The sequence below is a fragment of the Euleptes europaea genome, chromosome 13 (genome assembly GCF_029931775.1).
Source record: "Euleptes europaea isolate rEulEur1 chromosome 13, rEulEur1.hap1, whole genome shotgun sequence".
Classification (NCBI taxonomy): Eukaryota; Metazoa; Chordata; class Lepidosauria; order Squamata; family Sphaerodactylidae; genus Euleptes; species Euleptes europaea.
In genome coordinates this window covers 57,912,433-57,925,085 of record NC_079324.1, presented here as the reverse complement: position 1 = coordinate 57,925,085, position 12,653 = coordinate 57,912,433, and the positions used below count along the sequence as shown (strand labels likewise).

Here is a 12,653-nt window from a genome sequence, read left to right as displayed (position 1 = left end):
TCTTCAGTTAGTCAGCAAGTTAGTCAGTTAGTCAGCAAGCAAAGCTATTTCTTTCACTTACGTTGTTTTCCGGGACTGCGTACAGTCGGCTTCGGCAGTACAGTTTGAATCTAGCATACGGTTCAAAAAAGAGTGGCTCTTGAGAATGTCCCCTTTCTTTGTTTAAAGTTTGTAGTCCACATGGGTATAGATAAACTCCTGAATATGTAGAACAGAGCAAGAGTCCAGTACTACCTTAAAGACTAACAAAATTTCTGGCAGGGTATGAGCTTTCGTGAGCCACAGCTCACTTCTTCAGATACAGCTAGAATGTGAGTCCATCTATCCTTAAGTAGAGAAGAGTGAGTTCAGACACACAATGGCAGTAGCATAAAGATCAGGAAGAACCAGAGAATGTCCAATAATAGAAATCTCTGGAGAGGCAGGATGGTGTAGTGGTTAGGAGCGGTGGTTTGGAGCAGTGGACTCTGATCTGGAGAACAGGTTTTGATTCCCCACTCCTCTACATGAGCGGCGGAGGCTAATCTGGTGAACCGGGTTGGTTTCCCCCACACCTACTCATGAAGCCAGCTGGGTGAATTTGGGCTAGTCACACTTTCTCGGCCTCACCTACCTCCCAGGGTGTCTGTTTTGGGGAGGGGAAGGTGACTGTAAGCTGGTTTGATTCTCCTCAAAAAGGTAGAGAAAGTTGACATATAAAAACCAACTCTTCTTCTTCATTCAAAGAACATGCAGAACGTTGGTTCTTGTAGGTTATCTGGGCTGTGTGACCGTGGTCTTGGTATTTTCTTTCCTGACATTTCGCCAGCAGCTGTGGCAGGCATCTTCAGAGGAGTAACACTGAAGGACAGTGTCTCTCAGTGTCAAGTGTGTAGGAAGAGTAATATATAGTCAGAAAGGGGTTGGGTTTGAGCTGAATCATTGCCCTGCAAAAAGTATCAAAGGTAATGTGGTAATCATTGTCCTGTAAGTATCAAGATAATGTGCTAATGAGGGTGTGGTATGTTAATATGGAACTATTGTATCCTGAAGTGATCTGTTAATGTGTGAAATCCAAAACTAATCCGCATGGCTACTGTGGACTGTAGTCTTTGTCAATCTGGAGGTTTCCAGGACAGGAAGCCAAGCCTTATTCATTCTTAAACTCTTTTCTTTTCTGTTAAAGTTGTGCTGATGTTTATGAATTTCAATGGCTTCTCTGTGCAATCTGACAAAATAGTTGGTAGAATTGTCCAGTCTTTCAGTGTCTTGGAATAAGACCCTGTGTCCTGTTTGGGTCAGTCCATGTTCAGCCACTGCTGATTTCTCAGGTTGGCCAAGTCTGCAGTATCTTTCATGTTCTTTTATCCTTGTTTGTATGCTGCGTTTTGTGGTCCCGATGTAAACTTGTCCACAACTGCAAGGTATACGATATACTCCTGCAGAGGTGAGGGGGTCCCTTTTGTCTTTTGCTGATCGTAGCATCTGTTGTGGTTTCTTCGTGGGTTCGCACACTGTTTGTAGGTTATGTTGCTGCTGGCGAAACGTCAGGAAAGAAAATACCAAGACCATGGTCACACAGCCTGGATAACCTACAAGAACCAATGAACTCTGACCATGAAAGCCTTCGACAATAACATGCAGAACCTTATCAGGCTCCACAGGGTCCCCCAGCCTCTCAGGAGAATTCCATCCAACATAAGAGGATAGTGCCCCACCTCCTTCCGCCACAAATCAGCTGAGGAGGCACCATCCCTTCAGAAGTGTCTGTAGCTAGAGGAGGGGCTGTGGCTCAGTGGTAGAGCATCTGCTTGGCATGCAAAAAGGTCCCAGGTTCAATCCCCGGCATCTCCAGTTAAAGGGACCAGGCAAGGAGGTGATGGGAAAGACCTCTGCCTGAGACCCCGGAGAGCCGCTGCTGGTCTGAGTAGACAATACTGACTTTGATGGACCAAGGGTCCGATTCAGTATAAGGCAGCTTCATAAGTCCCAGTGACCTCTTCCCTTGCCTGGAGCAACTCCCAGTCACGGTGGGGGTCATTTCCCATCCTCAGACAGCCCCATGAAAGCCTTCCACAGTGAAAGAGCAGGAGAGGAGACTGAAGGAGGGACCGCTACCTAATTTTGTCACCTTCTCCCCCAGCGTCTGCCCACTTCCTTTCCTAAATCTTTCGGCAAAGCCTTGCAAAAGTCTGTTGTTATTATCATTCATCATGCTAATACCAGCAGACTTGCTATTGAGTCCATAGACCAGCGAGAATCCAAATCCAAAGCCTCTGCATCGGGAGCATGGAAATACCCTCAATTTATTCCAAAATGCAGAGCTCGATTTGCTTCCTGTGGGTTTTAATAGCCACTTCTTTGCTAAGGTAACGATGCCCGCGCGCTGCGGTGCTTATTTATTCGGAGATTTCCATTAGTGGATGTTCTCCTGGTCCTTCCTGATCTTTATGCAATTATTATTTTTTCCCCCATCACCGCCGGAAGAGAGAAAAAATCCTTGGCAGAGTAATTAGTATGTGTTTTTAGATGCCCATTGGGGAATAAAAGGAAGGATGTTGGAAGTCTCTCTTGGAACATGGCAGTTACAATGATCTGGACTCCGGATCTCTCATCTACCACCCGACTGCGGGTCGACATGCAGTCTGTTAAGACCGGGGCCACGAGAGCCAGACACTTTCCAGAATGAGAAAGTAATTAAAGGTGCCAATGGAGGTGGGGGGAATTGTGCGAAAAGCACACCTTTGGTATGCTAGAATGACTGTTTTCACAGATATTGTTCGTCACTGGCAATTATCAAAGAGCTGCTGCATGTTTCGGCCGGGTTGGAATTTGAGCTAAAGGGACTGTACAGCTTCTTTCAAGTCCACAGTGGCATTGAGGGTAACGATTCGGGAAGTGACTCGGGGACCCTTTTCCCCCCAGGAAGTAGTTGCTGGGTCTGATTAGGGCTTAAGGAGAAAAGAGGGAAGAAGAGTTGGTTTTTATATGTTGACTTTCTCTACTACTTAAGAATCAAACTGGCCTACAATCACCTTCCCTTCCCCTCCTCACAACAGACATCCTGTGAGGTAGGTGGGGCTGAGAGAGTGTGACTGGTCACCGGGCTGGCTTCGTGTGTAGGAGTGGGGAAACAAATCCCGTTCGCCAGACGTTCTCCGCCACTTAAGGAAGAATCAAACCGGCTTACAATTGCCTTCCCTTCCCCTCCCCACAACAGACATCCTGTGAGGTAGGTGGGGCTGAGAGAGCTGTGACTAGCCCACTGTCTTCAAGTGCAGGAGTGGGGAAACCAACCTGGTTCACCAGATTAGCGTCTGATGCTCATGTGGAGGAGTGGGGAATTGAACCCAGTTATCTAAATCAGAGTCTGCCGCTCCAAACCACCGCTCTTAACCACTACACCACGCTGGCTGGTTGAATGCAAGATGATTCTAGCTTCACTGGGCCCTAAAGCTGACTTGGGCCCTGTGAATTTTGTACCCCCAGTCCCCCCCCCCCCAGCAGCCCTGTCTCCTTCCATGTCTAAATGTGGATAGTCAATTAATTGAGCGAAGACCCATTTCCCCCCCTGCAATTCTGTAAAATTGTCACGTACACAGAGGGCCATTAAAAACAGCAATTCTTACAAGTAAACTGCCGTGTTGCAAAAACTATAAGACGAATTTTGAGTTTCTGAGGAGCGAGGTAATGAAAAATCTCACAAAGAAAAGCTATTGATCTTCCATGTTTTCTTCCTCATCGGCACACACCAGAACCAGATGTACTGTAGAAAAATTACACAGCTAACAGTCCCCAAATCTGAAATATCGCCACCCATTATACTTGTCCATTTCCAGTTAATTAAGTGAAAAGTCAGTCAAGCACCAGTTAAAGTGCCTGAGAACCTGAAGACCCACTGCAGGTCTGAGTAGACAGTACTGACTTTGATGGACCAAGGGTCTGGTTCAGTATGAGGCAGCTTCATGTGTTCATAAACGGAGTAGAGACTGCAGCACTAATAACCAGAACTAGAGATGTTCACCAAAACTGAGGGACTCCTCTACTCTGGAATTTCTGCCTGTCCTATGTTGTGCTATGACAGCCAGGATGGCGTAGTGGTTAAGAGTGGAGGACTTCGATCCGGAGAACCAGGTTTGATTCCCCACTCCTCCATATGAGCGGCGGAGGCTAATCTGGAGAAGCGGGTTTGATTCCCCACTCCTCCACATGTGCGGCAGACTCTAATCAGGAGAAGCAGGTTTGATTCCCCACTTTTCCACATAAGCGGTGGGCTCTGATCTGGAGAACCAGGTTTGATTCCCCGTTCCTCCACATTAAGCCCGCTGGGTGACCTTGGGCCAGTCACAGTTCTCTCCAAACTCTCTCAGCCCCACCTACCTTACAAAGTGCCTGTTGTGTGTGTGTGTGGGGGGAATGGAAGGTGACTGTAAGCCACTTTGAGACTCCTTAATGTAGAGAAAAGGGGGTATAAAAACAACTATTCTTCTTCTTCGTCATTGTCTTCTTCTATCTCTCACATTTTCAGCTATTCCTTCCTCCATGGAATCAAAATCCAGTGAGGTAGATTAGGCCGAGAGTAACTTACTTAAGGTCACCCAGTGAGCTTTATGGATGACTGGGGATTTCTGTGTAGGACTTTACATGCCTATTGGTAATGCAGAAGAGAAGGAGCTTGTTAGCTGTACATGCACAGTGCTGTGTAGAAAATTGAGAACTAAAAACGGAAGAACGGAGAATTGCTTACAATTCTTACAATTGCTTACATCGGTTCCGCATCGAAAGACCAGGTCATTTGGAACTCCAAAATCTGGGGAAAATATTCACACGAGAGAATACCAGAAGCACCCCTATCTAAAATTAAATGGGAGATGAATGTCTGCTGAGGTCCTCTTCAGGAGAAAAACTAATTGTTTGGAGGGAAGCTAAAAAGGGTTTTTGTCATTGTTGTCGTTTTAGCAAAACTGAGTGGAATTTCATAAAATCATAGAGTTGGAAGGGACCGCCAGGGTCATCTAGTCCAACCCCCCCTGCACAATGCAGGAAATTCACAACTACCTCCCCCACACACCCCCAGTGACCCCTACTCCATTCCCTACTCCATTCCCAGAAGATGGCCAAGATGCCCTCCCGCTCATCATCTGCCTAAGGTCAGGCCATCTAACCTCTGCTTACAAACATCCAATGAAGGAGAGTCCACCACCCCCCGAGGAAGCCTGTTTCACCGAGGAACCGCTCTAATTGTTAGAAAGTTCTTCCTAATGTTTAGAGGGAAACTCTAAATGGCCCTTCTCTTTTTATTACTCTTGGGATAGGATGTCTCTTACCTAGAAAACCCTACGGGGTCGCCAGATGTCAGCTGTGACTTGACAGCCAAAAAAAGAAGAATCATAGAATCATAGAGTTGGAAGGAACCACCAGGGTCATCTAGTCAAGCCCCCTGCACAATGCAGGAAATTCACAACTACCTCCCCCCACACATCCCCAGTGACCCCTACTCCATGCCCAGAAGGTGGGCAAGATGCCCTCTCTCTCATGGTCTGCCTAAGGTCATAGAATAAGCATTGCTGACAGATGACCATCTAGCCTCTGCTTAAAAACCTCCAGGGAAGTAGAGTTGACCACCTCCCGAGGAAGCCTGTTCCACTGAGGAACCACCCTAACTGTTAGAAAATTCTTCCTAATGTCTAGACGGAAATTCCTCAGGAAGGTTCTCACCCTTCCTTAGCAAATTCTCATACACCCAAGAAAGTCTGCAGGTCTTGTTGACGTTCTTCTAAAACTTCCTTGAAATTCCTACAGATGTTGCACTAGGGGAAGGATCCTTCTCAAGCCAATGATGGGATCTTCTGGATTTCCCTCTCACCCATATTGGGGCCCCTATTTTTTTCTTCTTCCAAGAAAAAAAAAAGGTTACCGATATTCGTGCACCACAAACTGAGATGAAAACTGACCCTCCTTTCCCAGAATCACTAATTGGATCTCACAGATAATGTCTCGCTTCTTAAGAGCTTAAAAATAAAATAAAACAACAGCCATCACTATGAGAAATCCCCAATTATTTAAAATGCCGAGAGACCCTGGCCGGCTGACAGCTTTGCAAAACAGGTCATTAGAACAGCTTCCCCCGATTTCCACAGCCACGCAAATGACCATTACCTGCTTGGGACGTGCTGTAAACATTTCCACTGAGCAACTAATGAGACGTGAGGCCCCGCGGGAGCTTCGCTTTCGGTGCTCTCTGCCCCCTCGGCAAAAAATGCCATCACAGTTGCAAAAGGCCTAACTAACCACAGATCTCCCCCCCCTTTCACATGGGTTGATTCTTAAACAGACAGGTGTCAGGGCCAAAGCCAAACTGGACGCTTTGCTGTCATGTCCGTGGGCCCCAGAACTGTCTTCAGGGCCCAAACTGAGATCCAAAGGTATCACTTGGATAGTATTTGGCCATGGTCCAGTCTGACCAAATATTGGTCATCTTCTGGGCATGCAGCAGGGGTCAATGGGTGTGTGTGTGGGGGAGGTGTGAATTTCTTGCATTGTGTAGGGGGTTGGATTAGATGACCCTGGTGGTCCCTTCCAACTCTATGATTCTATGGCTGCTTTGGGGGAGGGGAGAAGAAGAGTTGGTTTTTATATGCCAACTTTCTCTACCACTGAAGGAAGAATCAAAACAGCTTACAATCACCTTCCCTTTCCCTACCCACAACACACAACCTGTGAGGTAGGAGGGACTGAGAGAGATCTAAGAGAGCTGTGACTAGCCCAAGGTCACCCAGCTGGCTTAATGTGGAGGAGTGGGGAAAACAACCCGGTTCACCAGATTATAGTTAGCTGCTCATGTGGAGGAGGGGGAATCAAATCCCGTTCTCCAGATGAGTCCACCGCTCCAAACCACCACTCTTAACCCCGACACCACGCTGGCTCTCCAGAACCTGGGGCTGGAGATTCTCACCTGGAGGCACCTGATTGGCCACTATGTGAACAGACTGCTGGACTTGATGGACCTTGGTGTGATCCAGCATGGCCTTTCTCATGTCCTTATATTGCTCATAAGTTAAAAAAAGGCTTGCTCTGATTTCCCAGTTCCAAGGAACCAAAGGTCCAATCAATCACATGTGCAGCCAAAGAGCCTTCCATGTCCTCTCTGTTCTCCCCTTTTCCTTTTTCTTAAGCCTACATTAAACAAATCCATTTTCCAAATCAGTGGCAGATTTATAAGGCCACCTGGATTAAGATACCGTGAGAGGCGTGTTTAATCAGATATTGCCAGCATGATAGCTGGATCTGTAACCGTTAAGCTAAATGGAAACCCTGCAATGATTTTTATATAGCGTGTCAGACATTTCAAGCTGCCCGAGCTCATCTTATGTGCAAAAGGATTAGTATGCAAACAAAGTGGAAGAAAGCGAGCCAAAGGGGCGAGGAGGAAGCCGGAGCGCACTCTGGAATCGCTCCCAGGACGCACTTATGCATTATCTTAGCAGCATGATTTGGGGAGGTGCCACGGCTCAGCGGTGTAGAGCTCTTGCTTTTGATGCAGGAGGAGGAGGCACGCTCCTTGGCGTTGCCAGTTCAAGGAAGAAGCTAGTGTCGGGAAGGACCTTTCTCAACCTTAAATCCCGGACAGCAGTAGCCAAGCAGCAGAGACATGAGCCAGAGTGGTGTAGTGGTTAGGAGCGGTGGTTTGGAGCGGTGGACCCTGATCTGGAGAACAGGATTTGATTCCCCGCTCCACCACATGAGCAGCGGAGGCTAATCTGGTGAACCGGGTTGGTTTCCCCACTCGTACACATGAAGCCAGCTAGGTGACCTTGGGCTAGTCACAGCTCTCTCAGAGCTCTCTCAGCCCCACCTACCTCACAAGGGGCCTGTTGTGGGGAGAGAAAGGGAAGGTGATTGTACGTCGGTTTGAGTCTCTCTTAAATGGTAGAGAAAGTCGGCATATAAAAACCAACTCTTCTTAGGAGTGGTGGTCAGGAGTGGTGCATTCTAATCCGGAGAACTGGGTTCAGATTCAGATTTATTATTAATATGGCAAAGTCATTAAAATATTCATAATAATTGCAAGATGAATTTAGCAGACACTGTTATCTGCTAAATTCAGGATTTTAAAAGAAATGGAACAATGCAGGATTTCTATTGCATTGGCTCCCCTTTGGAAAAAAACGACTGTGTAACTTGGATTACCAAATTCTAAGTCACTGATCTTGGAAAGGGAGAAAAATTCAGAAAAAGGTTCTTTGGTGGGCGCGTTTGCAAAGTTGAGGTATCATGTCCTACCTTAATCACATCTTCATCAGAAGATCTGCACTCCACCGAATCTAACAGATCCATGACAGTTCCATCCTCTTCTACCGTGACCACTTTGACAGGAACAGCGACTGTCTTCCCATTGAGAATTGCCGTGTTCAGGATCTCAGCTTCCTAGAAGACAAGGCACAATTTTCGATTGAGATGGCTTAACCAAAAGCTAGCAGCATTTCTATACATGATATACAGCCCTGTCTCACAAAAATCTTAATGCAAAGTCATGAGGAAGAAGAAGAGTTGGTTTTTATATGCCAACTTTATCACTTAAGGGAGAGTCAAACTGGCTTACAATCACCTTCCCTTCCCCTCCCCACAACAGACACCCTGTGAGGTAGGTGGAGCTGAGAAAGCTCTAAGAGAGCTGTGACTAGCCCAAGGTCACCCAGCTAGCTTCATGTGGAGGAGTGGGGAAACCAACCCTATTCACCATATTAGAGTCCGCTGCTCATGTGGAGTAGTGGGGAATAGAACCCGGTTCTCCAGATTAGAGTCCACTACTCCAATCCACTACACCATGCAGGCTCTATCATGGCACAAGAGAAGGATGTGGACCTCTTCTGGGCTGGTCTGCAGTATCATAGACCTTCATGAATGGTGTGTGCAACGGACAGTGAGGGCCGTGAGCTACAATCACAGTGGTCTTATGCCACAAATTAACTGCATGGTTTTTAAGGTGCCATGGGACCCTTTCTTGGTTTGCCAGGTGGCATCTTCAAAACCAACGAATTGATTGGGCCATAGTTCAGTGGTAGAGCATCTGCTTGGCATGCAGAAGGTCCCAGGTTCAATCCCCAGCATCTCCAGTTGAAGGGACTTCCTAGAGGCACCTGGTTGGCCACTGTGTGAACAGACTGCTGGACTTGATGGATCTTGGTCTGATCCAGCAGGGCCTCTCTTACGTTTACCAGATTAGTGTCCAACACTCATGTGGAGGAGTGGGAAAACCAACCTGGTTCTCCAGATTAGAGGCAGCCACTCGTGGAGGAGTGGGGAATCAATCCCGGTTCTCCAGATCAGAGTCTGCCGCTCCAAACCACCACTCTTAACCACTAAACCACACTGGCAATTAAAACATTGGTTAGAAAGATTAGATCATAGAGGGAATGCCAAATGATAGTAGAGGGAATGCCAACAAAATTCCTGCTGGTGGAAAATGGCATCAGAAGGGGACACGTTTCCCTGGGGAGAGTTTCAGGGTTTTGGTGCCACAGCCCCCTCCTGGATTGCCATCTGCCTATGAAGTCCAAGCTTGCTCAGTATAAGGATTCTTACTCAACAACTCCCAGCTAACCCTTAGACATTTTTGACTACTCTTGCAGTGCAGTCCTAAACAGAAAAGCCCTCTGATTCAATGGAATTAGGAGGCTGTAACTCCACTGGAGACTGCAATTGAAATGCCTTCCCCTGCTTTTCTTTCAGAAATTTAATTTTTTTCCCTGCATTTCTTGAACACATGGACACATGAAGCTGCCTTATACTAAATCAGATCCTTAATCCAGCAAAGTCAGTATTGTCTACTGAGACCGGCAGCGGCTCTCCAGGGTCTCAGGCAGAGGTCTTTCACATCACCTACTTGCCTAGTCCCTTTAACTGGAGATGCTGGGGATTGAACCTGGGACCTTCAGCATGCCAAGCACAGGCTCTACCACTGAGCCATAACCCCTCACCAAGGCTCTCTAGGATTTCACACAGAGGTCTTTCACATCACCTACTTGCCTAGTCCCTGTAACTGGAGATGCTGGGGATTGAACCTGAGACCTTCTGTATATCAAACAGATGCTCTACCACAGCCCCTTCTTCTCCTTCTAATAAGTCAGGTTGATTCTTTATTTCTTTTAATTCCTTCAATTTATTCTTATTACCAGTTCTTTTATGTTCTTGTTCCTACCCTGCTTTGTCTGAGCTTTGACGCATGTCAGGTTATTCCCTTATGTAGAGATGGTCCAGTCCGGCCCATGAAGATGGCGGAAAGTACAGTGTTTCCAACTCACCAGCGATTTCCATGCCAGCTCTTCATAATGACAGTCCAATTGCTCTGAAATATACCTCGTTTTTTACTCTGGAGCATATGACTACTCCCTGAAGCGCACAATTATGGCTAAACAACCCTCTGTCTTGCACCCTGGTGTAACTCAAAAAGGAGTTTCATTGTCTCCTCTGAAGTTACTACTGATTTGCACCCTGGTTAATAGAGAGAACAATTGTGGGTCCTTGATTTCCCTCCCCCCCTCATTCAGAATCCCAGGGTGTTTAAAAATCACAATCCAGGCATGTATGCAGAACAAGGGCGGCTTGATTTCATCGGCTTCCTATGAATGAAAGACGACCCACCCCCTGAGTTGTAATTTCTCATCTAAATAGATCACACGGTGGGGTTTTGAAGTCTGACCTGATTTTACTTGTGGAAGAGAACCTAAGAAAGGGATTGAAAACCAAATACATCAGAAATTGACTTTTCCAACTGTCTGGTGAATGAGCACCCCTTGCTCTAATCTAATATGGTGCGGATCAGAAAGAGCTCTTTCAACTTCTTAAAGGCACAGAGACTTTATTCTAGTTCAAAAGGTGTGTGTGTGGGGGAAGACTGAAGACCTTCAAAGAGGAGGGAAAATCTAGACATGTTTTCCTAACCTTGCTCCTCTCAGTTCAGTCTGATCTAGGGTTGCCACGTCCCACTTCGACACCGGTGGGAGGTTTTTGGGGTGGAGCCTGAGAAGGGTGGGGTTTGGGAAGGGGGGGACTTCAGTGCCATAGAGTCCAATTGCCAAAGTGGCCATCTTTTCCAGGGGAACTGACCTCTATCGGCTGGAGATCAGTTGTAACAGAGGGAGATTTCCAGCTAGTACCTGGAGGTTGGCAACCCTAGTCTGATCGTCAAGCCACTGGGTTCACTGGGACTTACTCCTGTGTAACTGTGCATGGGATTGCAGAGCTCGGGTGTAAAAGCCAGAGTGGTGTAGTGGTTAAAGTGCCACACTATGAGCTGGGAGACGTGGGTTCGAATCCCCATCTTTGCCATAGAAAGTTGCTGGGTAACATTGGGCCAGTCACACACTCTCACTTTATTCTTTACTTAAAATACAAACATGCTTAAAACAATAACACTCTTACATAGGGTCGCCAACCTCCAGGTACTAGCTGGAGATCTCCTGCTATTACAACGGATCTCTAGCCGATAGAGATCAGTTCCCCTGGAGGAAATGGCTGTTTTGGCCATTGGACTCTATGGCATTGAAGTCTCTCCCCTCCCCAAACCCCACCCTCCTCAGGCTCCATCCCAAAAACCTCCCACCAGTGGCGAAGAGGGACCTGGCCACCCTACTCTTACAGTATTTTCTTTTATTTAACACCCTTTGATACTTGACACCTTGGGGATGGGGGAGGTGGCTAGCGATCCTGCAGCAGTCTTGCCAACCCAGATCGGGACTGGGGAGGGGGCTGCCTCAGCTGGCTTATGGGCTGGATCAGAGCTCTCAAGGGGCCAGATCCGGCCCCCAAGCCTTATGTATGACACCCCTACCTTAAAGGTAGAGAAAAAGCAATGTATGAAAACCAATTCTTATTCTTCTTTTAATGTGCCCCCCATTTAAAAACCACCCACTTCAATAAAACTCTTCCCATTATTGTATATACTTGAAGAATTCCTTCCTTCCCTTTCAGCCTTGCTTTGCTTGTTCAACTGCAGGGGGGTAAAGAAGCACTTCAACCAGATTAAGCAGTGGGGAGACTCTTTGGAAATCGCCATCCCCTCCATCCTTTTAATGGCACAAAGGAGTTTAGGAATCTCCTGCAGAAAGTCCCTTAAGAAATTATTCCATTCTCAAGAAACAAACCGGATACTTACTCGGGCTTAGACATGAGATTTATAGGTCATTTCTCAGCATGCTGAAGAATGAAAAATCTAAACAGCCGCTAATTCGCCAGACACACATGAAAAGGATGTTTTAAATGGTACCAAACACTTTGGAATAAAAATATTATATTCCTCATCCGTAACTAACAAGATTAGGGGAGATGATGAGATAGCCAGGAAAAATGACCTGTCTTAGGCAAAACCGTTGAGCAAAAATGGTTTCCAAAACAATATTTTTTAAAAAAATGCTGATAATCCTTATAACTAATACAGATGAATCAGCTTTGGGCCTCAGAATGTATAATGATAAGATGCTGTGGCTGATGCTAATTTCCATGTAGAAAAATGACCATCAATTTGATGGGAGAAGGGGAGAGATAGAGACACCAGCTCAACCAGTAGCTGCTTTAACATCTCTAGCGGGGTTCCATATATCGTCTCCATGGGCGGGATGAGCAGATATTGTCATTTTTGTTTCCATTTTGTACATCGTCAATGGTTTGTCTCC

At 46.6% G+C, this 12,653-nt stretch overlaps 1 protein-coding gene across 1 annotated transcript in view; it reads right to left on the bottom strand.

Moving 5' to 3' along the window:
• Positions 1-12,653, bottom strand: part of TMEM132D (transmembrane protein 132D) — a 315,677-nt gene that overhangs the window by 42,179 nt on the left and 260,845 nt on the right. The window contains exon 5 of the mRNA XM_056859081.1: positions 8,263-8,406. Within this exon, the coding sequence (XP_056715059.1) occupies positions 8,263-8,406 (144 nt within the window). The remainder of the gene's footprint in view (positions 1-8,262; positions 8,407-12,653) is intronic.